The 27,958-nt window shown below is 51.5% G+C and overlaps 1 protein-coding gene across 6 annotated transcripts; it reads left to right on the top strand.

Annotated features, from left to right (window-relative positions):
- The first annotated feature begins 113 nt into the window (after window positions 1–113).
- Window positions 114–27,958, top strand: BRPF1 (bromodomain and PHD finger containing 1). 6 transcript variants are annotated; one of them, XM_088662655.1, is made up of 14 exons: window positions 114–246; window positions 3,510–4,119; window positions 6,995–7,951; window positions 12,275–12,473; window positions 13,190–13,324; window positions 14,275–14,403; window positions 16,689–16,995; window positions 21,138–21,443; window positions 22,491–22,775; window positions 23,745–23,892; window positions 25,184–25,320; window positions 25,425–25,543; window positions 26,723–26,877; window positions 27,093–27,958. In XM_088662655.1, exons 2-14 carry the CDS (start codon window positions 3,524–3,526, stop codon window positions 27,274–27,276), a joined length of 3,657 nt encoding a protein of 1,218 aa, XP_088518781.1. In that variant the 5' UTR covers window positions 114–246; window positions 3,510–3,523; the 3' UTR covers window positions 27,277–27,958. The 6 variants fall into 6 exon arrangements, with proteins under 6 accessions (XP_088518781.1, XP_034962783.1, XP_034962784.1 ...); XM_035106892.3 differs by having other exon boundaries at window positions 14,275–14,421; XM_035106893.3 differs by having other exon boundaries at window positions 13,172–13,324.

The following is a 27,958-nucleotide window of genomic DNA, read 5'->3' as shown; positions in this document are numbered from 1 at the left end:
ACATAAACAAACACGGCGGGCGAGCCGGGTGGCGAAAGTGCGGTTGCCAAGGAGCGGCTTTACCCAGCGGGGCCTCCCCGCGCAGGAGCTGCTGCTGCTGCCGCCGCCGCCGCCACCGCCGCCGGAGCCTCCTCCTCCTTCTCCATTGTCCGGGCCGGGCCGGGCTGGGCCCATGGGCCCTGCCGCCACGAGAGCCGCCCAGCAGCCGCCCAGCCGCCGCTGGCGGGGGGCCTGAGGCCGAGCGCGGTGAGAGAGCCTGCAGGCGGGCGGGGAGGAGAAGGGAAGCGGGGAGGGGAAGACGCCCGGCGGGCGGGCGGGTTTCTCCCGCGGAAACAGCGAGGAAACGGGGGCTGCCGCTGCTTCTGCGTGGGTCTGTGTGTGCCTTGCAATGGGGGGAGAAGGCGGCGGGCAAAGCATTGCATTTTCTACGATATCCCCCCTCCCCCACCGCTCCTGCCCCGCCAACCCACAAGCCGCCTTCTCCTCCTGCCCCAGATCCGACCCACACTCCCCCCCCCAACCTCCGATGCATGCAGGGCAGCCGGGGAGGAAGTGCGCGCGCGTGGGAATGAGAGAGATAGAGAGAGCTTGACAGCCCCTCTTCCTCCCATTGCAGCAGATATCCGTGGGGCCCCCAGGGGTCAGGGGTGACGGGTTTGCTGTGAGCCGCCCTGAGATCTACGGGCGAAGGGCGGTCTACAAATCCAGCACATCAGAATAATAAGAATAATAGGAGCAGTGTTGTTGTCCAGCAACCTCTAGGGAGGGCTGCAGCTCTCCCTCTCTTTAGCGCCCACTGGAACAATGTGCCCAACAGCAGGGCAGCAGGGGGATGTGGTGTGCGGAGTTCTCTGTGCCCCCCCCCCTTTCAGAGAGAGAGAGAGAGACGCCTTGGATGCGGCTTGACAGCTGCTTTGCCCAGGTGGCCCCCTACCATGACAGCTGCTGCCCTGCTGTTGGGGGAGGTGACATGGGGCTTGCATGAACTTGGGGGAGCTTGGTGCTTCTGTGTCTGCTCTCCTGCCCCACCCACCTATGCTGGGAAGGTGCCACGGAGGTAAAGAAGGTCCAGGGAGCGAAAAGTGGGTGGCCTGATGGCCGCTACCCATTGCCCTCCTGGTACACCGCAGGGTTCCTTGGACAAAGGTGGTGGCATACTGGGTTGGTGTTTTCCTCTGCCTTCTCTCCTACCCACCCGTTCTCCTATGATCTCTCTGTGGCAGAGGGGTGCCTTGGAGATAGGGAAGGTGGTGTGTGATGGGAGCAGCTTCACGGCCACCTGCCCTCCCTCGTTTTCCCTTAGTTATTGTTCTCCTAATAGCTGCTGGCACAGCGTGGGATGAGAGAGGTAATGTAAGGTTTGCAGTGTGTAAATAAAGCAGGGTAAAGCCTCTCTTATCTGCTTTCCTATCCTTTCTGTGCTAATTCTTGTTCCTTGCTCCAAGCAGAGGATGCCGCAGGTGAGAAAGGCAATGTGGGAATTATCAGGGCTAAAAGGTGTGCTGGGCTGATTGGCGTCCTTCAGTGGCCCTTTTCTGTTTATTCCTGGTGCTACAACAGCAACAAATGCACACACATATACAAACACAGAGTGTACAACTGAAGGGAAAGAGCAGTTGGGCGACATTGTTTTTGTTTGTTACTATGTTGCACATTTTTGTGTTTTTATATTGTAATTTTTTGATCCTCAGATGGAGGGCGGGAAAGAAATGTAGTAAACAGCAACAGGTGCAAAGAGTATTAATTTTCATTTCCTCTCCAGCTAGGGGACACCATGGCATGACAGAGGCAATGTGCGAGAGAGAGAGAGCATGAGCAAGAAGTGGCAAGTGACAGGCATTCTCTCACTTCCCTTTTTGATGTTGCTATCAATTGTACAACTATGGATAGTATTAAGTCAAGGGCCATTTCATGCTGCTAGCCAGACTTCCCTTGTCATTCTCTGCAGCTAGTTTATACTGTACATTAAAAGCCGGGGCGAGCAAAAGCTGGTGCTGAAAAGGAAGAGCAATCTACATCGTGGTGCTTTGCCATCTACCTCACTTCAGAGTGGGCCTTGGGAGGGGGATATATTTAGGGGGAGAAAAAGGTAGCCCTTCAGATACCTGGCTATTCGGAGCCTTAAAGCTGAGAACCAGAAATGGATTGGGGCTGGTCGAGTTGTTTCAGAACTTCTGATACATGCCAGCCACTGTATTTCGTCCCAGCTGAAATTCCAGAGTAGTCTTCAAGGGCAGCCCAGCATATAACACATTTCAGTAGCCCACATGGGATGTTTACCAGATCCTGGATAACGGTGGCCCACCTTGTCTCTTATGCAGCTGGGGGGTAGTGGGAGGATACCATGAGGAATTTGGCTAATGCTAATTCTCTCAAACTCTTTCCCTTCCCCACCACTGCCAGACTCCTGCTGCTTTAAAATTTAGTGGTAGCAGCGTGCCTGGCAAAGAACAGAAAAAAAACAAGTGAGAGGATCCCTGTCTAGAGGGCTTACGGTCTGCCTTGGATGGAGTGGAGAGAGAAGACAGGAACGGATAAAGGGGTAAAAACGGCTTTGAATGTTGCAGGACATCACAGGTGTGAAGGTCACAAAAAACAAAATATGAAAAGAAGAAATAGAGGTGGACACAACAGAGACTTGCTACATGGTGGTTCAGCCAATTGGTGGTATTTTTGAAGCGGCATGCCTTACCTTTGCAGTTTGCATGTCTAACCACGCCAGGCACTATTAGACGTCCCCTGCCGACAAGGCTATATTAGTTGACTCTGTGAGGCTGGAATACAGGTAAGTCAGCCAGCAAGAAAGAAAGAAAGAAAGTGAAGAGGTTCAGGAAAAGCTTTGCTGAAGAAGTGGGCTTTGAGGAGTAATTTGTATGAGGAATGGAGAACAGCTAGACCAGGGATGAGAACCTCAAGGCTCTCTAAATGTTAGACTGCAGCTCCCTTCAGCCATAGCCAGCATGGCCATCTGTCAGAGGATGATAGGAGTTGTAGTCCGGCAACACCTTGAAGGCCACACTTTTCCTGTCCTTGAGCTAGACAGACAGGAAGCCAGAACCTGCTCTGCTCTCTGCACAACCAGCAGAAATTCCTTAGATGGGCCGCATCAGGCAGGGTGAATAGAATAACATCCCATGTTCCTAGTGCCCAGATGGCTGCTGCCCACATCTCTCCTTGCGTGATTTAGCAATAACCCAGGAGAAAGAGGACGAGGTGCAATACCCGGTTAGGGAAAAGAAGCAGTACAGTTCTGTGCAAAATTTTGCACAACAGTCTCTGATGTGATTGTCACGTTTCGGGCCAGTCTGCCACTGGGAACTGGCCTGGTCCCCGTGTGCATTTTGTGCTAAATCAGTTGAGTCGGTCCTGTTATGACATGCTAGAAGCCTGTTTGTGAAGCTCCTGGCTCCTCCCGGCACGGGCATTTTGGGTCTGTGGGGGGTAAACCTTTTTGTAGGGGTGGTGCGCCAGCCCTGACCAATCCGCTCTTGGTTCCCCCTTCCCTACAGAGCTAGCTGGTGCCATGGGGGTGGACTTTGACGTGAAGACATTCTGCCACAACCTGCGGGCCACCAAGCCGCCCTACGAGTGCCCTGTGGACACGTGCCGCAAGATCTACAAGAGCTACAGCGGCATCGAGTACCACCTCTACCACTATGACCATGACAACCCCCCGCCCCCGCAGAGTACCCCCCTGCGCAAGCACAAGAAGAAGGGCCGGCACGGCAGGGCGGCCAACAAGCAATCGCCCAGCCCCTCCGAGACCTCGCAGTCGCCGAGCCGAGAGGTCATGACCTACGCGCAGGCCCAGCGCATGGTGGAAGTGGACCTGCACGGCCGCGTGCACCGCATCAGCATCTTCGACAACCTGGACGTGGTTTCCGAGGACGACGAGGCACCCGAGGAGGTTCCGGAGAACAACAGCAACAAGGAGAACACGGAGACGCCCTCCGTGGCCCCCAAAGCCGGCAAGCATAAGAACAAGGAGAAGCGTAAGGACTCAAACCATCACCACCACAGTGCCTCGGCGGGCAACATGCCCAAGCTCCCAGAGGCCGTGTACCGGGAGCTGGACCAGGACACGCCTGATGCCCCTCCTCGCCCCTCCTCGTATTACAGGTACCACCTGTGGGTTGGGGGCACCCCGTGGAGCTGCGGGTTGGAGGGCTTTGCAGAGTCGTGTTTGGGTTTTGATTGTGTCCTATGTAAGCAACTTAAGAGAATGATTCTTCTTCTTATCTTATGTGGTATGTTGTTAGCATCTGTCTCGAGAGACAATGGAGTTCGCCTCCTGGGGTGAAGTCAAACCACTGGAGAATAGGGCTGGGCGATACCTGGTTTTTCAGAATCACGATATATCAGCAGCTACGGTAAACATCGTGATATACCGACATATCACAATGTCTGAAATAAGGATGGAGCTATGTACAGGCATTGTCTGGATTCACAGTTTCCCACACATTGTGATTTTTGCATAGAACACACGCACAGACATCATGATTTGCAGTACAGTGGGACCTCGACTTACGAATTTAATCCGTTCCGAATGCACACTCGTAGGTCGAAATACTTCGTAAGTCGAGTTTCCCATAGGAAAAGCGGTTTCCCATAGGAATGCATTGGAAACGGAAAAATTCGTAAGTCAAGGAAACCGCATCTAAAAACTCGTAAGTCGAGGAAACCGCATCTAAAAACTCGTAAGTCGAGGAAACCGCATCTAGCTGTGAACGGGTTTTCCGTTCAGATGTCGAAAAAATCATAAGCGCGCGGCCACTTTTTCCGCTCGTAACTTGAAAACGTCGGATATCGAATAGCTCATAAGTCGAGGTCCCACTGTATATCGTGCCAGGTCAAAAACTATGGAATCGATATAGCGATATGGACTTCAAACTGGTTTTGAGCAATGTATCGATATACGTCTCACCCAGCGCTGCTGGAGAATCCCAGCGCCTGCTGTGGCTGTGGAGATTGGTAACTTGTAGCTGTTACCTCCTGTGTTGTTTTTGCTACATTAACAGCACTGAAGTGAACTCCCTGGGGCACCAGCCTGGGCAGTGTGTGAGGAGGTCCTGGGCTGCCCAGACGACAAGACACCCCCCCCCCTCCCAGCCTCGCTGGTGTGGTCCAAAGGAAAGCAGAGCAGTATGTTTGGCACCAGCGTGGCTGCAGGAGTTTCAGGAAGGAGGTGTACAAGATGCCTTAGGGACCTCGCTCAGGATTTGTGTTGGGTTTACTCCTTAGCTTTTTCTTCTCCTGATGGTACCCTGCTAGGCAGTGGTGGTTTAGGATCAGAGTTTTCCTTCTCCTAGATGGGCTAGGTGTCCCCTTAAGTGGTATACAATATCATTAATCATCTCCATCCAAGCTGAGGTTCTCAAATGGGGAGGAGGGCACTTTAATGATGTTCTGCTGAGCATTTCTCTGGGGGCCTCTGCACTTCTCTCTCGCAGGGCATCTCCTGGCTGTGCCTTGTTGCAGCTTGGAGACCGAAGCAGCCCGTTTCCCTTGGGCAAAGGAAGATTTCCTCCCTCCCTAACAGGAGGGGGGTGGGTTGCACCTTGGGAGGAGAATCAGGAGCAGCAGTATTCCTACCCGGTGGTCACAGAATTCCCTGGCATCAGGGGGCAGGGTAGAAAGAAAGTGCTCTTGCCTGGAGAGATGCCTTAACTCCCCAACGCCACCTCCCTACCCCTGACTTTTGAGAGGTAGATTATGCTGAAGTTTGAAGACTCTGTCTGATTGCACCAGTCCGGTTCACTCACCTGTAAGTAGTGCGGCTGCTTGGACGAAAGGATTTTCACAGAGTGACGTGATAGGTTTCTCCCTCCCCCCCCCCCCAGGACAAACAAAAAAAGGGCTTGGGTGGCTGTGACCAGAATTCTCAGCATAGAGGAAGAGGGATGGCATGCAAAGCTCATGCTGCCAAGAAGAGAGCACTGAAGCAGCCAGTCGTGTCTCAGTCAGTACAGCATGAGACTCTTAATCTCAGGGTCGTGGGTTCGAGGCCCACATTGGGGAAAAGATTCCTGCATTGCAAGGGGCTGGCCTAGATGACCCTTGTGGTCCCTTCCAACTCTAGAATTCTATACGTAAAATGGTGCAAGTGAACAAATGACGTGGGACAAACTGGCAACACTTCCTATTAGGCTGCCAGTCAAAATCTGTCCTGTTGTGCTCCTGCTTTCAGGCCTAGGGGTAACAGGTCTCCCTCTGTAGGTCAAAGCAACCAAACCTTAATGTTTTTAAAACAAGCTACGTAGCTTCAGAACTGGGCTAGATGCAGGTCAGCACACAAGGTGCAGAGTTAGGCAGTGTAGTTAATTCTTGATTCGAGAAAACGGCACACAGCTCAGCGACGCATCCCGAAAGGAGTTGCAGTTGCCAGGACAGATGGTCAACTTCTTTACCCCATCTAAGTCTCCTCCTTCTGCCAGATCTTTCCCAAGCAGCCTCAAACTACGTTGGGGCACCTGCAATCTCTCTTCTGTCCTTTGCATTGCCCTGTGTGTCCTTGGAGACAATGAGGGAGAGGAGCTTGTTGCAGCAGGAGAGGCAGATTCCTGGGAATCTCCTGCAGCCTCTTGTTCCCTCTGTGCTTCAGCCTCTGAATCTGAGCTGCTCCCTGTCACAGGCTCTCCTCGCTCACTAAAGCCTGTTGCTACTTCAGCATCCAATCATTCCTCCCTCCCATTCTCCCTCGGACCTCTCCTCAATGTCCAATCCCCAGGCTCGGAGCCTTCCTCCTCTGGGGCTTCCCTTGGGGGGGGGTCTCCCAGCTGGCGCCTACCCCCACTCCTCGTCATCTAGCCAGTCCCTGACACCTAGCACTTAAAGGGCACGCCCGGGTGGAAAGATGCAAGTAACAGCCAGCAACCCTATAGGCGCTCCCACCTCTGTCTCCTCCCCCGTCACTTTTCTCAGTTGTAAAAGCGCTCAGTCGGCCCCGGTCACCGAGCCTTGTGCTTTTGTCCCTTTCCTTCCCCGCTCGCCCCAGATACATTGAGAAGTCGGCCGAGGAGCTGGACGAGGAGGTCGAGTACGACATGGACGAGGAGGATTACATCTGGCTGGACATTATGAACGAGCGCCGGAAGACGGAGGGCGTGAGCCCCATCCCCCAGGAGATCTTCGAGTACCTGATGGACCGGCTGGAGAAGGAGTCCTACTTTGAGAGCCACAACAAGGGGGACCCCAACGCCTTGGTGGATGAGGACGCCGTCTGCTGCATCTGCAACGACGGCGAGTGCCAGAACAGCAACGTCATCCTCTTCTGCGACATGTGCAACCTAGCCGTGCACCAGGAGTGCTACGGCGTCCCCTACATCCCCGAGGGCCAGTGGCTGTGCCGCCGCTGCCTGCAGTCCCCCTCCCGGGCCGTGGACTGCGCCCTGTGCCCCAACAAAGGGGGCGCTTTCAAGCAGACGGACGACGGGCGCTGGGCCCACGTGGTGTGCGCCCTCTGGATCCCGGAGGTGTGCTTCGCCAACACGGTGTTCCTGGAGCCCATCGACAGCATCGAGCACATCCCCCCCGCCCGCTGGAAGCTGACCTGCTACATCTGCAAGCAGCGAGGCTCGGGCGCCTGCATCCAGTGCCACAAGGCCAACTGCTACACCGCCTTCCACGTCACCTGCGCCCAGCAGGCCGGGCTCTACATGAAAATGGAGCCCGTCCGCGAGACGGGGGCCAACGGGACCTCCTTCAGCGTCCGCAAGACGGCCTACTGCGACATCCACACGCCGCCCGGCTCCATGCGGCGCCTGCCCGCCCTCTCGCATAGCGAAGGGGAGGAGGAAGAGGAGGAGGAGGAGGACGGGAAAGGGTGGAGCTCGGAGAAAGTGAAGAAGGCCAAGGCCAAGTCCCGGATTAAGATGAAGAAGGCGAGGAAGATCCTGGCCGAGAAGAGAGCGGCTGCGCCGGTGGTGTCGGTGCCCTGCATTCCTCCCCACAGGTAGGGCTCGTTCCACATCCTTAATGAGATGGAACCACATCACGAAGCGGTGAGGTTGTCTTCTGGGTAACTGGAGGCTTTGCAGGCCTGTTTGTACGGCCCAGGCAATAATAATAATAATAATCCCTGGGTTTTTATTATTTATTACTATTTGTAAAGGTAAAGGGGCCCCTGACCATAAGGTCCAGTCGTGTCCGACTCTGGGGTTGCGGCGCTCATCTCACTATAGGCCGAGGGAGCCGGTGTTTGTCCGCAGACTGCTTCCAGGTCATGTGACCAGTATGACAAAGCCGCTTCTGGCGAACCAGAGCAGCACACGGAAACGCCGTTTACCTTCCCTATCCCTATTTATCTACTTGCACTTTGATGTGCTTTCGAACTGCTAGGTTGGCAGGAGCTGGGACCGAGCAACAGGAGCTCACCCCGTTGGAGGGATTCGAACCGCCAACCTTCTGATGAGCAAGCCCTAGACTCTGTGGTTTAACCCGCAGCGCCACCTGGGTCCCTATTACTATTTGCATATTTGCCCTATACCTGTAGATCCAAGGGCATAAAAGTACAATATAAAAAAAAACACAAAATACATAATAAAATAAGAATAGGAGCAAACCAGTAATAACCCCCACATTTAAAGGGGCATCGGATGTCAAATCAGTATTTGGGGCACCTAATCCAGAGGCCTGCTATGTACAAACTGTCTTGGGCTGCATCTACCTGAGTCAAAAACGTGAGTGCTTGTGAATGGGCTGCCTTTTTATTTACAGTGGTACCTCTACTTACGAATGTTTCTACTTACAAATGGAGCTCCGTTCGCCATCTTGGATGTAGTTTAGATAGGATTTTTTCTACTTACGAAGTTTTTAGATAGGGTTGCTTCGACTTACGGATTTTTTCTCCCAATGCATTCGACTTACAATTTTTTTTCTACTTACGAATGTGTGTTCGGAACGCATTAAATTCGCAAGTAGAGATACCACTGTATTTACGTATTCAGAATAACCAGTGGGATAAGCTCCAGAGAGGCTGGCTTGTCCAAGGCCACTGCGCAAGCTCCACAGCTGATCAGGGGCTTAAACTGGGCTTTTCTGAGACCCTGCATACATTGTTGGACTCCAGCTCCCATCGTCCCTGACCATTGGCCATGCTGGCCGGGGCTGATGGGAATTGGAGTCCGGCTTTATCTGGAGGGCCACAGGTTCCCCATTCGCTTCTCAAGCTACTACACACGTGTCTCCACCCCCACCATTCAGCCCAGACACTGAGATCCAGCGCCGAGGGCCTTCTGGCGGTTCCCTTATTGCGAGAAGTGAGGTTACAGGGAACCAGACAGAGGGCCTTCTCGGTAGTGGCACCCACCCTGTGGAATGCCCTTCCAACAGATGTCAAGGAAATAAGCAGCTATCCTATTTTTAAAAGACATCTGAAGGCAGCCATGTTTAGGGAAGTTTTTAAATATTTAATGCTGTATTGTTTTAATATTCGATTGGGAGCCGCCCAGAGTGGCTGGGGAGACTCAGCCAGATGGGCGGGGTACAAATAAATTACAAATTATTATTATTATTATGTATTTTATTTTATTTTTTACCGTCATGGGAGTTATGTTCAGTAAGTTTGCATGTGACTTTTCAAGATTAAATTTTTAAAAATAATTTAATATATATATTTCTGCTAAAGGAGAAGCACTTTGGGAATAAGTGGAGATGGGCTACTGCTAATGTTGCCATGGACAAACATTTCAGGAGTTGGGGGCTGTGCTTTTTTTCAAGGGTACCTTTTTTCTTTAAAATAATAATAATAATACTGTTCAGGGGTGTGTACTTATTTTATCCATTTTACAAAAATTTATATATCGCTCCGCCGTCATGAAACCTCTGAGCAGATTACGATCAATAAAACAACAATTTAAAAACATTTTAGAAATTGTCCGTAAACAGCACCCCGTTTTTTAAGCGGAGGTGGTGCTCCTGTTTCTTCCTTCCTTTTCAACTCATCTCTCTGTGAGCACAGAAGATTGTTTATGGCCAGAGAAACTGTTCACACAACGGTTTGACGACAAGGTCGGGCAAGACTCCATTCTGTGTTCCCTTGGAACCCCACTTTCGAATTTGTCTCACCTCTGTGGGCAAAATGGCAAGGTACCAAATTGTACCAGGCTGAACGTTGCTTTTGCTGCACGGTGAAAAACGGTCTCCTGCTGGACGGCGGTTCTGCCATCCTGTCCATTGGGAGCAGGAAACAAGCCCGGCAATGGTGGGTGTTTCCTCCGCTGTGTGTCACCACATCCCAGAGGGGAAGGCATTCCCCTTGTTGCTTTGCTTGTGGGTTTATCAGTGTTACGCGGCCGGCTGCGCCTGTTAACAGAACGCTGGTCTCGATGGACGCCGGTCTGTTTTGCAGACAAGGCAAATCTTTAAATTAATTTGTCGTTGCGTACGTATTGAGCACCTTTTTCAGTGTACAAAATGCTTTTTAAAAAATACAGAATTTCATCCCACCACAGCTAATGAAACCAGCCTTGTAGCAAAAAGGCAAATTGCCAGCAAATCTGTACCTTAAGGCCCTTGGAGGATAAGGCTGTCAATAGCTACGAGCTATACTGGCTAGATGCTCCCTTCAGGTTCAGGAGCAACACGCTTCTGAGTCCCAGTTGCACCAGCAGCTAAGAAAGCTGTTGCCCTCATGTTCTGCTTTGTAGGCTTCCCGTAAGAGAGCCAAATGTGGTGTCGTGGCTGGAAGACCAGGGTTCAAATCCCTACTTGGCCGTGAAGCCCGCTGGGTGGCCTTGGGGCAATCACAGCCTCTCGGCCTAACTTAACTCATAGCGTTGGTGCGAGGATAAAATGGGGGGGGCGGCAGAGAACATCTGTGCCCTCTTGAGCTCTGTGGAGAGGAAAGGTGAGATATACATGTAATAATAAATAAATAGAATAACATTACTATTTTCCAGGGCAGGGGCTCCCAGCGGTTCTGTTGCTGCAGCCACCAGCCACTCGTCTTCCTGACTGCAGAGAAGTGCTCTTGTCCCATGCAGGGGCGAAGAGGCAAGTGGCAACTGTGGCTCGGGGTTAAGCAGAGAGACAGTGAATTTGCGGCTTAGGAGAGATTTGAGGCCAGGTCAGATCCAAAAAGTTGCCCACTAAACCTCAGTCATCCCAGGTGCATCCTTGTGCTTTAGTTGGCGGCGCGATGTATTCAGGAAAGGAGTTCCACCCCACCAGATTCTTGATTTTTTTTTTCCACTCTCAGACTTCGGAGGCCAACGATGGGATGCCAAGCGGGCTATTTTAGCTAAGGAAATTCCATGGAGAAAGTTGGTGGGTGGATATAGCCCCCTGTTCAGGATCTAATTGGGTGCCACATCCATTTCACAGGCTTGGGCAAACCTATTTTAGCCTCATCCTTCACCTAGCTCAGGGGTGTGGGGCCTTTGGCCACCCAGATATTTTGCAGGACTCCAACTCCCAACAGCCCCCTGCCATCATAGCTAATGGCGACAGATGATGGGAACTTGTAGTCCAGCAGCATCAGGAAGGCCAAAGTTTCCCTGCTCCTGACCTAGCTCCTTGGTGGCCCTTCCCCTGGTCTCCTAGCGGTGCACAGATGGACGAATTCTGAAGCAGGGCAGAGTGAAAACTCCTCCACTGCAGAACTCTCATTCACCAGCAACGTAGCAATAATAACATTAACGCCACATCTCTGACGTTAAGGTTAGAGAAGGTTAAGGGGTGATATGATAGCCATGTTCAAATATATAAAAGAATGTCATATAGAGGAGGGTGAAAGGTTGTTTTCTGCTGCTCCAGAGAAGCGGACACGGAGCAATGGATTCAAACTACAAGAAAGAAGATTCCACCTAAACATTAGGAAGAACTTCCTGACAGTAAGAGCTGTTCGGCAGTGGAATTTGCTACCAAGGAGTGTGGTGGAGTCTCCTTCTTTGGAGGTCTTTAAGCAGAAGCTTGACAGGCATATGTCAGGAATGCTTTGGTGGTGTTTCCTGCTCGGCAGGGGGTTGGACTGGATGGCCCTTGTGGTCTCTTCCAACTCTATGATTCTATGTTTATAGTTGATGAAAGTGGTGGAAAAGGCTGAGAGCTAGCAACACGGCCAAGCCTGCTCCATGACCTTCCAGTTGCGTAGGAGATTTGAACCCAGGTTTTCTTTCCCCCGTCTCCAAACCCCGCTGTCGGTGTGTTCTGCAGCACAGTGACGCCGCTTAGCTATTTTCCTTAGGCCTGTGGTACAGGCGGAACCACCAGCCTCCCTGGCCTTGCGACATGACCGGTTGACCCTCCCCGCTCCGCCCCCTTCTCCCCCCTGCAGGCTCAGTAAGATCACCAACCGCTTGACCCTCCAGAGGAAGAGCCAGTTCATGCAGAGATTGCACAGCTACTGGACCCTGAAGAGGCAGTCCCGGAACGGAGTGCCCTTGCTGCGCCGGCTCCAAACACACCTGCAGTCGCATAGGACCTGCGAGCCCGGGAGGCCGGCTCCTCCTCCTCCCGTGTCCAAGGCTGAGCAGGTACGTCTTCCCTTGAGGTTTGGAGCCAGGGCGAATGTGGGGGGGGGGGGAAGAGTGGGGTATGACTGCCAGGCGCCTGTGGCCAAGAGCAAGGCCTCTGGTGCCTGGCCACCCGCTTGCCGTCGTTTGTTGGACTTGAAGGAGCATGGGGTTGTGCGGGAGATGCTTAGGCTGATTTCACGGCAAGGCCGGGCGATGCGCTCCCCAGTTTGCATGCAGGAAGGAAGGCCTTGGCTGCTGCTGCAGCGAGACGTGGTGGGTGCGGGGGGGGGGGCTACGGATTTCCTCTGGCCAAGGCCGAAGCCAGCATGAGCTTAACCCAAAAGGACCGGCTTTGCATGCGGAAAGTCCCCGGCTCACTCTCGGCGGGCGGGAGGGTGGAAAGCCCTCTTCCATGACCATAGAGTTGCCGCCAGTCAGGGTAGACAGTCCAGGCAGGGCGCTCTGACTCTGTGCAAGGCAGCTCCGTGCATCTTCCTTCCTTCTGCCAGGAGGGAGGGAGAAGGCACTGGGCCTCCTCTTGCAAACCCGCCAAAGGGGTCCCTGCCCTCGCCGTGCCCCGTTCCGCTCTGGCATTTGCCACTGCCCCCCCCCTCCCCTCAGCTCCTGGCAGCAACCCTGGGCGGAGCCAGCTGCCGCTCTTCTTTTGAGAGCCGTGGAAACCTGGCAGGGGGCAGGGATGCCCCTTCCTCTCATAGACTCTGATGTTCCTGCAGCGAGATAACACAGAGGATAAGAACTGGGCCCTGAAAGAGCAGCTGAAATCCTGGCAGCGCCTCCGCCACGACCTGGAACGAGCGCGCTTGCTGGTGGAGTTAATACGCAAGCGGGAGAAGCTCAAGAGAGAGACGGTAACCGCGGCGGGAAAGGGAGATTGGGAGGGAGGGAGACACGCTTGGCGTGGACTGGCGAGAGGGGAGTGTTGGGTTTCTGCAGCGTAGCCAAGTGGCATGATAAGAGGGGAGCACAGGGCTTTCCTAGGGGAGTTATGGGATGGTGTGGTAGAACTTCCTGCTTGGCAGGGGGTTGGACTGGATGGCCTTTGTGGTCTCTTCCAACAACTCTATGATTCTATGAACCCTTCCTCAATGAGGGGTGTTTGGGGAGGTGCCAAGCTTCTCCAGGTATTATTATTATTATTATTATTATTATTATTATTATTATTATTATGCCGCTCATCTGGCTAGGTTGCTCCAGGCATTCTGGGCAGCTCCCAACGAAATATTAAAAACGCAACAAAACACCAGCCGTTAGAAACTTCCCTGTGCAGATGTGAATTGTTTGCTCTAGTGCGAATTCTGCTCCCCTCTTGTTCGAGCCTAGTTCCCGTTGTCCCCAGAGCTCGCTCCCAGGCCATGTTCCGACACGGCAGGAGCGATGCAGCACCAGGATTTCCCATGATGCACCTCTGCATTCCCGGGGAGGAGTGGGGGGGTAAGGATGTATTACAACAGCGTATTATGGGGGTTCCACAAGAACAAGATCCATAATGGCCGGCCAGCTGCCCCAAAGATGGCTCGGTCTCCCCAAGAGTAAAATTCTCTTACAGCGCAGAGTTTCGGGTTCGGGGGACTCCCAACTTCCAGCAAGCCCCAACCAGCACAGCCAGTGATCAGGGATTTGGTGGGGTGGGTGGGGAGTTGTAGCACCTGGAGGGTCACCGGTTGCCCCCCCCCGAGCCCCTCTGCCCTGTGCATTGGTGCTTTCTCACCCCATGCTACTTCAGAGGTTCCCGGCTGAGGCGCAGCAGACTGTCCTAGGGACCCGAGAGCTCAATGGCTCCCCCTGCTCTGTGTTTCAGATCAAAATGCAGCAGGTGGCCCTCGAGATGCAGCTGACCCCTTTCCTCATCCTCCTGCGCCGGACGCTGGAGCAGCTCCAGGAGAAGGACACGGGCAACATCTTCAGCCAGCCGGTCCCGCTGTCTGAGGTAACAGAACTCTACGAAGTAAGAACCCCTCCACCCCCAATTTATACTTTGCTCTGTTCCCATCCAGCCCTGGCGCTGGGCCTGTCCTGTCCTGTGCCCCCCAACAACCCCGATCCTCCCTTCGCACGCCCACAGGGTTGGGCCGTTGTGTGTGCGAAAGGCACCAGAGGCCCCGCTGGCTGGGCAAGTTGCTTGAATGTACTATGGTCCAAAGCTTCCTAACAGGGTTAGACGCCGTTTCCAGGCCTGGCGTCAGTAGATGGCCTCTTTGCGCCTCCGTGCTGGGACGGCCCACTGCTAACACCTGCCCTGGGCCCTCTTGTATGCAAATGAGGTGCCACAGAGCATTGTGGGGCAGCACTTTCTGTGCTGTGCTCGCTGTGACTTGAAGGAGTGTGGGCTGGTCCAGGTCCAGGTTTTTTTCAACAGAGGCAGCTTCGCTGCCGCTGCTGCTGTTTCGCTTCAGCCAAGCAGGCTGTCTGTCCCTGCCTGTCCTCTCCAGCTGCCCTGCTTCTAGGGGGGCAGCTGCCCCCCTGCCCCATGCTGGGTACGCCCATGCCACCGTGAGTGGGAGGGGGGGCGGTTTGCAGTCACTGCCACCACCAAAAATTGCTTTGGGAATTATCCATTTCTGGGAGTGTTTGCAGGGTGAGGAGAGGAGGGCGACCAATGTGTTAAGTCACCCAGGTCACCAAGGGTTTCCCTTGAAGGTGCAGGGAGGGGGACACAGGTTGGGCCGTCTAAACTCAAGCTAGACTGTTCCACTCCTTTTGAGGATCTGCTTGCCCTACAGTCTGGTCGCCGCAGGGGGAAATAATGACACAATTGTTCAGCTAGATGTGGCCAGGCCACTTTTAGAGCTTCTACACACAGAGAGAGACTGCAGCTAGAGGTTCACAAAGTCCTCGTTCTGGTCATGCGGAAGGCAGTCTCACTGTTGCTTGTTTACGTAGGACCAAGTCATGGTTTAGTGTTACATTCCCAATGTGGCCAGTCCTTCACACTCCTCCTCTGAAAGCGGTGCTGCTATCTAAGGTCATTGCATCATTCATATGATGGAACTAAGAAGATCGGAGTACACATCTTGGTTGTTTTTAATTTCAATAAATACAGAAAGTAGAAAAGCTATGGAAACTCAGCCTTCAAGGGATACCTTGTCTTCATCAGAAAGAGGAAACAATTCAGTCCAGGTTTAGATTCTGCTTCTAGGTTGGGCAGTTGGGAAGGCAAAAAATACACAAAATCAGCACCACTCCATCAAAGTGAATTGTCTACTGTGCAGCCAAAGTGTTGTTGTTTTTTAAAGGTTCGTTTTACATTTCTAACTGTTGATGGAAAAAGAAATTGTTTGAAAAGATCACTGCAGGCCGGGGCAAATGTGTGTGGTAGATTACTGGTTAGTAGATGTCTGGTTATCAGCCCCCTTTTTTGAGGACGCTCTCTTATTTTTTTACTGACCCACTCTCTTTAGCAGTACAAACTTAACCATACGATCAAGCTTGCTCTATTCCATGCAGTACAGCATAATTATATAAAAAGACTGTTTTCCTGTCACACAGCTTTATTATATATGGGAGGAGGATGTAGGAACAGTCTTTGCCTAGGAAGAGGAAGAGGTTTGTCCCCAGCCCTTAGTCAGGGTGGTGCAGGGCCAGGCAAGAGGGGATTTGGAGAACCTCCTATGATGCAGAGAGAGTTGTGTGTTGAGATTGAGACCTATTGAGAAAGGAAATTGAGAGATAATAGGTGGGTAACCAGGTATGCATAGCTGCCAAGTTATCCCTTTTTTAAAGGGATTTTCCCTTATGCTGAATAGGCTTCCTCGCGAGAAAAGGGAAAACTTGGCAGCTATGCAGGTATGGCGAGGAAGTATGCAGGCAGACACTTTTAGACACATTAGGGGACTTGCAGTAGATGCAGGGGAGCAGAGATTGGGAGCAAGGTCCCAAACCTCTTCACGAGCAGCCTGCCAGCTTTCCTTTTGCTCCCCCTTGCAAGCGACCCGCCTTTCTAAATGTTGGTTATTCCTTCTTCGGAAGGTGGGGGTGGGAGGACACTGTTCACAGGGCCTTGGGGGAGGGTGCCCGTCTTTGTGTGCCCGCGCTGAATGGCAGTGCCCCTTTCTCCGTGGGGAAATTGCTCCCAGGTTGGGCGAGAGGCTTTTGGGACTGCTTCTAACTTTTGTTTCGTCTTCTCTTGGAGCAGGGATTCCCCACCCCGGGGCGGCAATCTCCCCAATCTCTTAGCCGTGCTGCTCTTTCTCTCTCTCTCTCTGCCCACTGCAGGTGCCCGACTACCTGGACCACATCAAGAAGCCGATGGACTTCTACACCATGAAGCAGAAGCTGGAGGGCTATCGCTACCTGAACCTGGACGAGTTCGAAGAGGACTTCAACCTGATCGTCAGCAACTGCTTGAAGTACAACGCCAAAGACACCATCTTCTACCGGGCAGCCGTCCGCTTGCGGGAGCAAGGGGACGTTGTGCTACGGCAGGCGCGCCGGCAAGCGGAGAAGATGGGCATCGACTTCGAGACGGGCATGCACTTCCCCATGGCTGGGGACGAGGCGCCTCTGCGAAGCACTGAGAATGGTCAGTATAAGAAACGTCCTCAGCTAATGCCCAGAGATGGTTGATAACTAAAGAAGTTGGGAGTTCTTGATTGAAGCTTACATAGAAAATTGTAGAAAGGCAAGAGCTCTGGCCACAAAAGTAAAATTGTGTTGGACTAATAGTTCAAATGATTCAAATTCTTCAAATAGTCTCTTATAGATGAATTTATTTCTTGGAAGTTTATATGCCAGGTGAAATCGATGCACCAGGACAAGGCCCTGTTTCGAAAATTCCTTCTTCAGCTGGAAAAAGTTAAATGTACATTCATCAGAGACCCTCTTAACATATTAATTATCATATAAGCAATATAAAGTCATCTAAAGGTTTACAAACATGTATGCAAAAATGTATAATAAGAACATAGTCTTACCAAATAGTCTTAAAGTCGACGTGTACTGGTAGCTTAGAGTTAGGTGACTGAGAGTGTGTTTGTAATATATAAAGAAAAGATTGGGTGTGTTCTAATAAAGATTTAAAGATAATTAATATGCTAAGAGGGTCTCTGATGAATGTACATTTAACTTTTTCCAGCTGAAGAAGAATTTTCGAAACAGGGCCTTGTCCTGGCGCATCAGTTTCACCTGGCATATAAACTTCAAGAAATAAATCTATAAGAGACTATTTGAAGAATTTGAATCATTTGAACTATTAGTCCAACACAATTTTACTTTTGTGGCCAGAGTTCTTGCCTTTCAGAGATGGCTGGTGGCTGCCCGGGAGGGACAGGAGTGCCAGAGGGGAAAGCTGCCCCAGGTTGCCTGGGCAGAAGCCGGCATTCACTCGGGCTGGATCCTCTGGGAAGAAAGGGGTGTCCGAAGAGGAAACCCCCCTGCCTTTTCTCCCCGGTGAGATTGCAGCCGTTGCCGAGATGCCTTTATCGCAAACTACAAAAGGGGTTTTGTGGGAGGGCTGAAGCTTCTGGCAGTGTTGGCTGCGTGCCCTAAAGGCACGTAGAGGGGGGCACCCGGCTGCCATGATCTGAGCTGCTGCGATTTTAGAAAAAGGGAAGAAGTGAAAGGAGGGGCTGGGCAAGGAGAGCCTCAGGGAGGAAGATGGAAGTGGTCTGAGTGCGAGAGAAGGAGGTCACAGGGGTGAATTTGGAGAAGAGGGAGGCTAACTAAGGGAGACTTTTTCCAGAGCTGCAGGGGCTAAGAAAGTTGGAGCTTGGGTCGAAACTTTCCCGTTGCAGCTGCCTACCGGCAAGCTTGTATAAGGGCTCTCAAAAATTGCAGTTTGGTATGTTGACGAGCTGCCAGAGGTGGCTTGCAGAATTTCAACTAGTAGAATCCCTCTTGGCAACTTTCCCCTTCCTCTCCCGTGCAGGAAAAGTCCCAAGGCAAGAGGTTTCTTCCTTTTACGGGGCACAAGCATTAAACAATGTTTGAATGTGTATCTAGGCCAACAAACAAGAAGGGGATGGGGTGGGGGTGGGATTCACAAACCATCCTCCAATGGTCTCTCCACTCTCCCTTCTATCCTCCCACCCGGCAACTTACAATTGCCCTGAGCCTCTACGGTTGTTTGTTTGCTATCTTGGCTTTTAGCCAAGAGTAAAAGGACCCGATGTTGCCTTGAATCCTTTTTAGCACTGAGCCCTTTGTATTATGGGGTCAGACTCAAGAAACTGCCCTCCTCTTTGCTTTGTGACAAAGAGGATGCAAAGACAACAACAACAACAACAATTTATTATTCATACCCCGCCCATCCGGCTGGGTTTCCCCAGCCACTCTGGGTGGCTTCCAACAGATTAAAAACAGAATAAAACATCAAACATTAAAAAACTCCCCTAAACTGGGCTGCCTTCAGATGTCTTCTATAAGTCAGATACAGTGGTACCTCTACTTACGAATTTAATGCGTTCCAAACACACATTTGTAAGTCGAAAAAAATTGTAAGTCGAAGCAACCCTGTCTAAAAATTCGTATGTAGAAAAAATCCTATCTAAACCACATCCAAGATGGTGGACGGAGCTCCATTTGTAAGTAGAAAAATTCGTAAGTAGAGTTATTTGTAAGTAGAGGTACCACTGTAGTTGTTAGACGAATGCCCTGCAAGACGAATTTTTCGCAAGACGAATGCATCTTGCGATCTGATGGTGACTTGCGATCTGATGGTGACTTCGTCTTGCGAATCACGGTTTCCCATAGGAATGCATTGAAATTTAATTAATGGGTTCCTAGGGGCAAAAAAAGAAGTTTCAATGTATTCCTATGGGAAACTGCGATTCGCAAAACGAATTGACTCGCGGAACGAATTAAATTCGTCTTGCGAGGCACCACTGTATCTCCTTGACATCTGAGGGCTTCTTTAAGAGCTGTTGGTACTGGTCTTGTCCTTCGGTCTTCAACACCCCTGTCTGAAAGACCTCTTCGATCTGCCCCCTAAAGAAAGTACGGTATGCAGACGACCGTGTTTATCATAAATATCTTCATTGTTTGTTTTTAAATTGCACTTATTTAATTTATTCATTTTTGCAAGAATTACGGACCAGTCTGTTTCCAGTCCATATCAGTTTCAGCCTTTCCTAACACCCTGGATGTTGTTGGGCTACAACTCCCACTATCCCTGGCCATTGGGCATGCATGCTGGGACTGTTGAGGCCTGGAGCCCAAAACATCTGAAAGGCTGAGGAAGGCTGATTTGCATGTGTTCAGCAATAAATTCCTTCCTTACCATCTCCATACAGACCTGCATTTTTTTATATAAAAAAAATCCATATCAACGTGTACTTCAGATGTAGCTTCAAATGCATTTTCTTACAAATACACTATTGTAAACATATTTTGTCTCAAAGGGACATATTTCTACATGTATTTTATTCTTTTTTTAAAAAAAAAAGCACTTTTATGTGTATCTTGATACTTTTTCAAGTCAAGAACCGTGCTGCAAAATTCAGAAAAGTGCAAAATCTGAAGGGTAACTCTAGTCAGATCTGCACATCAGAGAGGTTAACCACCCAAGCCTGGTATATCTGTTTCTTAGAACTTCACATGCTCCTCGCTTTCCCACATCATTGAAACTATTGGTGCAGCTTTCACCGTGCCTTAAGATATTGGCAGCCAGGAGCCAGATAAGAATTATGTATGGATGGGGCAGTGGTGGATAGCTACAGTCCACGGCGGCCATCCTTATAGCTAGACTGTTCACAGTTGGACTCGCTCATGCCAGAGTGCCCCAGAGACAGGTGGTCCAACAAGCTACTTTTCCATGTGCTTGGCTGCTGGTGAGGAGGAGGAAACCGAACAGATCTTAAGATTTATCATCAGAAATCCGGGAAAGTAACAAACTTTCAACGAAAGGAGGCGGGGACAGAAGCTACTTGAATTCCCAGGGATTTGAAATACACCTAAAACTGCACGCATATGGAATTGTGGAAGGCAACTGCCCCCCATCCTTCCCCGTGATGCTTTCCTGCTCTCTATTTCCCCCCTTTTAGGGACTGAGATGCTGCGTAACAATGTCAGGCCTGGGGAAGCTGTGGTCCTCCGGCTGTTGTCCCATCCCAATTCCCAATATCCCTGACTGCAGGGGTTGATGGGAGTTGTAGTCCTGTCTTCTTCTTTGGCGATCACTTGCAGCCGAGTAAGCAACCCATTGTTAAAACCGTGTTTATGGAAGACAAACACGGTTTTAACAATGGGTCCGTAAGTGACTGTGGAGGCCAATTCTGCATCCACACGTCCTTCCACAGCGGGGACATTGGTTTCCAGGCGGGAGTTTTATCACGGTGTGGATTTGCCAAGCGCGCCTTCCTCTTAGCACGTTTCTCCCTTGCGTCCTGAGATCGAGTTTCTTCAAAGCCCATGACACCTTTGGTAAAGGCTGTTCTCCAACTGGAGCGCTCGCAGGCCAGGGTTTCCCAGTTGTCAGTGTTTATACTACACTTTTTAAGATTTGCCTTGAAACAGTCTTTAAACCTCTTTTGTTGACCACTGGCATTACGCTTTCCATTTTAAAGTTCGGAATAGAGTAGTTGCTTTGGAAGACGATCATCAGGCACCCGAGAGCTACAGGTTCCCCCACCCTTGCCTCCTTTCTTTGCCTCCTGGGTTCTGGTCTCTCCTCGGTACATCGGCGGAAGCCTCCTCCTTATACTGGGCTTTGTTTCCTTGTTGGTGTAGATGAGGAGCGGATGCTGCTGTCTGAGAACCAGAAGCACCTGCCCCTGGAAGACCAGCTGGGCCTCCTGCTGGAACGCCTGGCCGAGGTGAGCGCCGGGAAGCAGAGCGTGGGCCGCTGCCGGCGGGCCAAGATGATCAAGAAGGAGATTACGGCCTTGCGGCGCAAACTGGCGCACCAGCGGGAGTCGGGGAGGGATGGGCACGGCCCCCTGACCCGCATCATCCTGCCAGCCCATAACCCCTGTGAGAAGGACACGCAAACCGACAGTGCCGCCGAGGAGAGCAGCAGCCAGGAGACCGGCAAAGGTGAGTGGCGGGGCCTGAGACCGCATGGTAGAACACCTAGGGCTGGGCGATGCCTGGTTTTCAACATCATGATATTGGGCTTGCCAATTAGAAGGTTGGCGGTTTGAATCCCTGTGACGGGCTGAGCTCCCGTTGCTGTGCCCCAGCTCCTACCAACCTAGCAGTTTGAAAGCACGCCAGTGGGGGTAGATCAATAGGTACCGCTGCGGCGGGAAAGTAACAGCGTTTCCATGTGCTCTGGTTTCCATCACGGTGTCCCGTTGCACCAGAAGCGGTTTAGACATGCTGGCCACATGACCTGGAAAGCTGTCTGTGGACAAACACCAGCTCCCTCGGCCTATAGAGCGAGATGAGCGCCATAACCCCATAGTTGCCTTTGACTGGACTTAACCGTCCAGGGGTCCTGTACTTTTACCTTTATTGTGATATATCACCAGCTAAACATTGTGATATACTGATATATCACTACGTCTGGAATAAGGATGGAGCCATTTGGAGGCATTATTTGGCTTTGTGGTTTTTCCTACATTGTGATTTTTGCATTGCACACACACCATGTTTCACAATATATTGCCAGGTTAATAAACTATGAAACCAATATCACAGTATGGACTTTGAACCAGTTTGGAAGATATGTCACCCAACCCTAACACACATCATGATTCACGATATATTGCCAGGTCAAAGATCATGAAACCAATATAACGATAGGGATTTCAAACCGGCTTTGGATCATATATCAACGTATCACCCAGGCCTAGTAACGTCTTCCTTGGCATCAGCCCTAATAGATTCCCAGTGTTTACCCAGCAGCTCATAGAGTGGGACCTGCCACTTCCTATTAGCCTTATCCCCTACTCTGGAACTCCTGAGATCTGTTCAGCGGCTGCTGTGGGTGACTCCCATCACAGGAGAGGGGGCCGCTCAGCGTATAGGGGGAGCAATCCCTCCGAATGAACCGTTCAGCTTCCAAGGATGGGCAGTGGGGATACTGAAGGGAAGTGCTCATGTTCATCCTCTGAGCAATGTCACCACTTGCCCTTCCAGGCCTTGGCCCCAACTCATCCTCCACGCCTGCGCATGAAGTCGGCAGGAGAACATCGGTGCTCTTCTCCAAGAAGAACCCCAAAACGGCCGGGCCCCCCAAGCGTCCGGGGCGCCCGCCCAAGAACCGTGACAGCCAGCTGGCTCCGGGTCATGGGAACAGCCCCGTGGGACCCCCTCAGCTGCCAATCATGGTGTCCCAGCGGCAGCGCAAGAGGGTGAGAAGCCCGCGGCCCAGCTCCACCTCGGACAGCGACAGCGACAAATCGGCAGATGACGGTCCAATTGGTGAGTAAGGAATGGGTCCAAGTTGAGACAGTGCGTGGGCGGTCTTCCTTCCGCAACGAGTCCATGTCACGAGTGCAGATACTTATATTGGAAGGGAAGAAGAAGAGGAGTTTGGATTTGATATCCCGCTTTATCACTACCCGAAGGAGTCTCAAAGCGGCTAACATTCTCCTTTCCCTTCCTCCCCCACAACAAACACTCTGTGAGGTGAGTGGGGCTGAGAGACTTCAGAGAAGTGTGACTAGCCCAAGGTCACCCAGCAGCTGCATGTGGAGGAGCGGGGAAGCGAACCCGGTTCCCCAGATTACGAGTCCACCGCTCTTAAACACTACACCACACTGGCTCTCCAGGGAGGTGGGATTTGCTGCAAACTCCGCATATGTGCAAGGAAGGAATTAAATAATGCAAACCTTTTTCGTTAGATTGTGCCCTGCAGGTGTAGTTCAGCATCCGGTAAAGCGGCAACAGTTTGATAGGAAGGTATTTCCTGTGTCAAGTTAAGCGTCTTGTCCCAGTTAACAAAGTGGTAAAATTAATGTCAGCGGTGAAAAGAGAGGGGCTAGGTCTTCTGGGAAGCCGATGGGGCACAGAGGCTGAAAGTATATTGCTGGGAAGGGCACAGAAAGATGTAAAAAGAATGAGGGGGGAGGAACAGGGGAGGGGACAGAATAGATAAAAAGAAAAAGCTTGTAATGCAGTGTTTCCAAACTTGGGTCTCCAGCTGTTTTTGGACTGCAGTTCCCATCATCAATGTTCTTGCTATGTAGGGATGATGGGGAGTTGTAGTCAGGTGGAGACCCAAGTTTGGGAAACATTGTTGTCATGGATCCCATCTGTGCTTGAATCTACCTTTCACAATTTGTAGTGTAACAATTGACCAGGTAGAAAGCCATTGGAGAATTCAGCTATAGGTATTATGTCGGAGCCTGTTGTGATTTGCCCTCTCTCCCCCCCCTTCTCTCTCTGCAGACCTGCCGGCCAACGGCTTCAGTAGCGGCAATCAGCCAGTCAAGAAGAGCTTCCTAGTTTATCGCAACGACTACAACCTTCCGCGCAGCAGCTCTGAATCCGAGTCCAGCAGCACAACCAGCAGCAGTGCCGCTTCGGACCGTACCAGGTACCAGGAGATATCCTTCCCATTGTGCAGAGCTGTGAAGCCGGGCCTCTTTCCCTCCCCTCCCCCCCTTAGCCTAGGTGCACAGTGCAGAATAATAGGAGTGGCTAGATAGTCCCGATGAGGCAAGTGTGAAATCTCTAAACTGCCCTTCCAGTTATCGAAGGGAATATTGTCAGACAAATGCACCGCCCTGCCACAAGGTCTTAGCACAACCGCTCGCCGGATAATGGTGGGCCAAAAGCAGAAGAACTGTGCCACAAGGAAATGACTGGTTTTAGCAAAAGTAGTGGCTTCGACAAGGTTCTATATCGCGAGTCATGGATCAGGCTGGTGTAAATCCAGGCACTGTTCCAGATGAAGCTGTGTACCCAGCACACCTTTAAATGCTGTTTGTGTTGTATGCCTCTATATAAAGAGATTTACACACGTTTCAAGGCAATGAATGACCAGTAGTCAAGTTGCCTGCATGCTGTTTCCAGTATTAGGTTGGCCGCTGCAGGAAACAGGATGTGGGATTACCCTATTTATCTGTGTAGAACACTCCCCTGTGTATGAGACTACCCCTATTTTGGGGGACTTAAATTTAAGAAAATGGGGAGAAATGGCCTAGAGTTGTTGAGCTTTTTTGGGGGGGGAGGATTGCTCTTAATTGTTGAGCTTCTTTTGGGGGGGGGGAATGCCGAAAATCACCATCCCGACAAACACTGACAACTGCTCGCATCGCCAAAGCCGACGATCGCACGCCCAATTGCCCTTTCAACAGCCGATCCACTGCAGTCCTTGTCGCAGAAAAATCACCCACACAATTATTGCAGCAGCCGCCAATCCAAAGCACCCCTTGTCAGCAGCCGCCAATCAACCACCAAATCGCTGCTGACAAGCTCCTGCTCACGGCTGCACCCAATCACCCGTTTCCCCCCCCCCCCATGCACTATCCGTGTATAAGACGACCCCTGTTTTTTAACACTATTTTAGAGGGGGGAAACGACATCTTATACACGGGAAAGTATGGCAGGTAGGCCTCTGGTCTGCTCCACGAGCGCTTCTCTGACGTATGCCGCAATGAGAGACTGGGGACATTTTCTTCACTTGCCATGCTTGCCCAAACATCTAGTGGCGAGATCAATCCTGGCATCGAATGCAGGAAGTTCCTGCAGTACATCCTTCTTGGACTTCCCAGGGAAGAGGTCTCATTCCCTTCCCCCTTCTGCGTTTAATGCAGAGGTAGCAATCTCCCAGGCTTCTGCGGGAACGTGGAAAGTTAACATGACTTCCGCTTCCTCCCATTTAGCACAACTCCCTCCAAGCAAGGCAGGGGGAAGCCCTCTTTCTCCCGCGTGAATTTCCCAGAGGACAGCAGCGAAGACACGTCAGGAACAGAAAACGAGTCCTACTCGGTGGGGACCGGCCGAGGGGTGGGCCACGGCAGTGAGTATTTGGGGCAGCGTTTCCTCTGCTTTCCTCTCTGGAGATGGGGCTGGCGAGGAGGATGGCAATGACCCCTTTCCCCCTCTCGTTCTGTCTTTGTGCAGTGGTGCGGAAGAGCATCAGCCGATCGGCCGGCTGGCTGTCCGAGGATGAGGACTCCCCTCTGGATGCCCTGGACCTGGTGTGGGCCAAGTGCAGGGGCTACCCCTCTTATCCGGCACTGGTGGGTTTGATGTGCACGCACACATAATACGCACTGATGAGGGTTAAGGAGGGTTAAGGCCACTGGAAACCTCGGTAGGGGTGATGCACCTTTTGAAACAATAGTAGAAAATGTGGTTATGAACCAAGTGAAGGTTCAAGGACAGGTCTTGTGAGATAGGAAAGTTTATGCAGAATAGAAAATGCTACTTAGTGTAGAAACCAACAGAAACACAGTATTCAGCTGTTTTTTTAATGAACTTTTCTAATTCTTGCAGAGAAAAAACAGGGTAATTTTGTGTGGGGGGGGGAGAGAGAAAACTCCGACTCCCATCAGCCCCAGCCGACATGGCCAATAGTCAAGGATGATGGGAGTTGTAGTCCAGGAAAATCTGGATGAGCAAAGGTCCTCAGCTTCTGCCGTACTACCTTCTGTCAGTGCTTTTTTTTTGTTGAAAATTGAACTCAATATTTCAGCCTCCACATCCTTAAACTCTAAACTGTGCATCCATACGACGATCAGTTTGTTAGCTACAATATAGATGGACTACTTGCCTAATCAGTACCTTTTAGCATAAGCCTGGTGTAAACGAAAACGTTAAATGGTTGTTGCATTAGTAATTTATTCTAAACACATCATTTAAGTTTTAGGATTGCACACTTCTCTAATTCCGCTTCACGTTACTATGCACGACACATAATCTAGAGCCTTTGAAATGTTTCCTCCACACCCATGAAGGACAGAAACCTGTTTTAAGGGGAGAAGGGGCAGGAGAAATCCCAGACAGCAAAGGTTTGGGGGAAATCACAATTCTGTGACCGCCAGCAGCACACATGTGCAGTTGCGAGCGGCGGACAACTCAGGCTGTTTCACTTGTAAAGGCCATATTGGTCCTTAAAGCCTCAATGCTGAGTTGCCCAATCTGTTTACTTGTCATATTTCCATCTCCTCCAGGCAGCTCAAGGCAGTCAGTTTGCATGCTGTGTGGGTTAGGGTGAAATATACAGACTTGCACAAGGCCAGCTGGTGAATTTCACAGTTAAATCGGGCCTTGAACCTGAGAGTTTCCCCACTCCAGCACTCTACATACGAGTGCAGCCTTTCCTTGTCTGGTGGGTGGGTGTTCATGCTCAACGATTTCTCTATGGCAACATCTGTGTAGTTGCCCTTCTCTGATGTCTGATCTTCCCCCGTTGGCAGATCATTGACCCCAAGATGCCACGGGAAGGGATGTTCCACCATGGCGTCCCCATCCCCGTGCCCCCCTTGGAGGTACTGAAGCTGGGAGAGCAGATGACTCAGGAAGCCCGGGAGCATCTCTACCTGGTCCTCTTCTTCGACAACAAGCGTACCTGGTAAGGGCCCATGACGGACATTTGCAGAGATGGGAGGGGGGCTGCCATGTCTGGGCTGAGCAAAACCGAAACCTGGTGGATAAATTTGGGGGGTGGAGCTGCCCCATACCGAGAAAGGATGACTGGGGGTGAGACTTGGGAGAACAGGGAAGCCCTCTCCCTTCAGGGGAGGCAAGCACCCCTAGTGAGTTTGGGTCACTTCGTTTCCTTTGCAGGCAGTGGTTGCCCCGCACCAAACTCGTGCCCCTGGGTGTGAACCAGGACCTGGACAAGGAGAAGATGCTGGAGGGGCGCAAGTCCAACATCCGCAAGTCTGTCCAGATTGCCTACCACCGCGCCATGCAGCACCGCAACAAGGTGCAAGGAGAGCAGAGCAGCGACTCCAGCGAGAGCGACTGACCCTCACCGGGGCTCCCGCCCAGGCTGCTCGCTCGGTGCAGCTGGACTGTACGGGAGAGGGGAGCGGGGAGCTCCAGCCTCAAGAAGCCTGGGCCCTCGGTGGCCAGGCTGCGGGAGCTTGCATAGAGCACCCAACGGCCCCTCCAGTGTGCTGAGCACACCCACAGAGCACTGTGCCCTCCGTGTGGGCAAGCCTACCTCTTGTGCCAGCCTGCCGTTCCTTGTTCCATGCCTGGAATTGCCCTGACCAGCTGCGTGAGCAACACCCTGTATAGCTCCCAAGGACAATACCCCACTGTCTGGGTCCTGAGGTCCCCTGGGCCTTTGTAAAATACTGTACAATAGTGGGAGAATGTAAATTATTTGGGCTGCTCCATGAACACTCACCAACACACAGATCCCGGCCCCTCGTTTCCCTGCATCATAGTACCTGCCCTGATCCATTCTCCTTTCCTTGGCCCAGTCCTACCGACACTCTGCAGAGCAGGGCCGCTGTCTTCTCACTCGCACATTTTGATACTATAGCTTTTTGGAACCTGGCTCTGCCTGATCCCCCCCCCCCATGCCCTGTAGGCCCCCGGCTCTTCTTTCTGCTGCAGCCGGGTGGGCATTTGTACTTGTATTTATTTTGGAGGAAGAAGATCTCTATCAATTCTTAGAAAATAAAATGGCTCTTTTGGAA

Source organism: Zootoca vivipara, chromosome 2 (genome assembly GCF_965207765.1).
Source record: "Zootoca vivipara chromosome 2, rZooViv2.hap1.1, whole genome shotgun sequence".
NCBI classification, from domain to species: domain Eukaryota; kingdom Metazoa; phylum Chordata; class Lepidosauria; order Squamata; family Lacertidae; genus Zootoca; species Zootoca vivipara.
The sequence above is the reverse complement of the archived record's forward strand: the minus strand, read 5'-3'. Positions and strand labels throughout refer to the sequence as shown.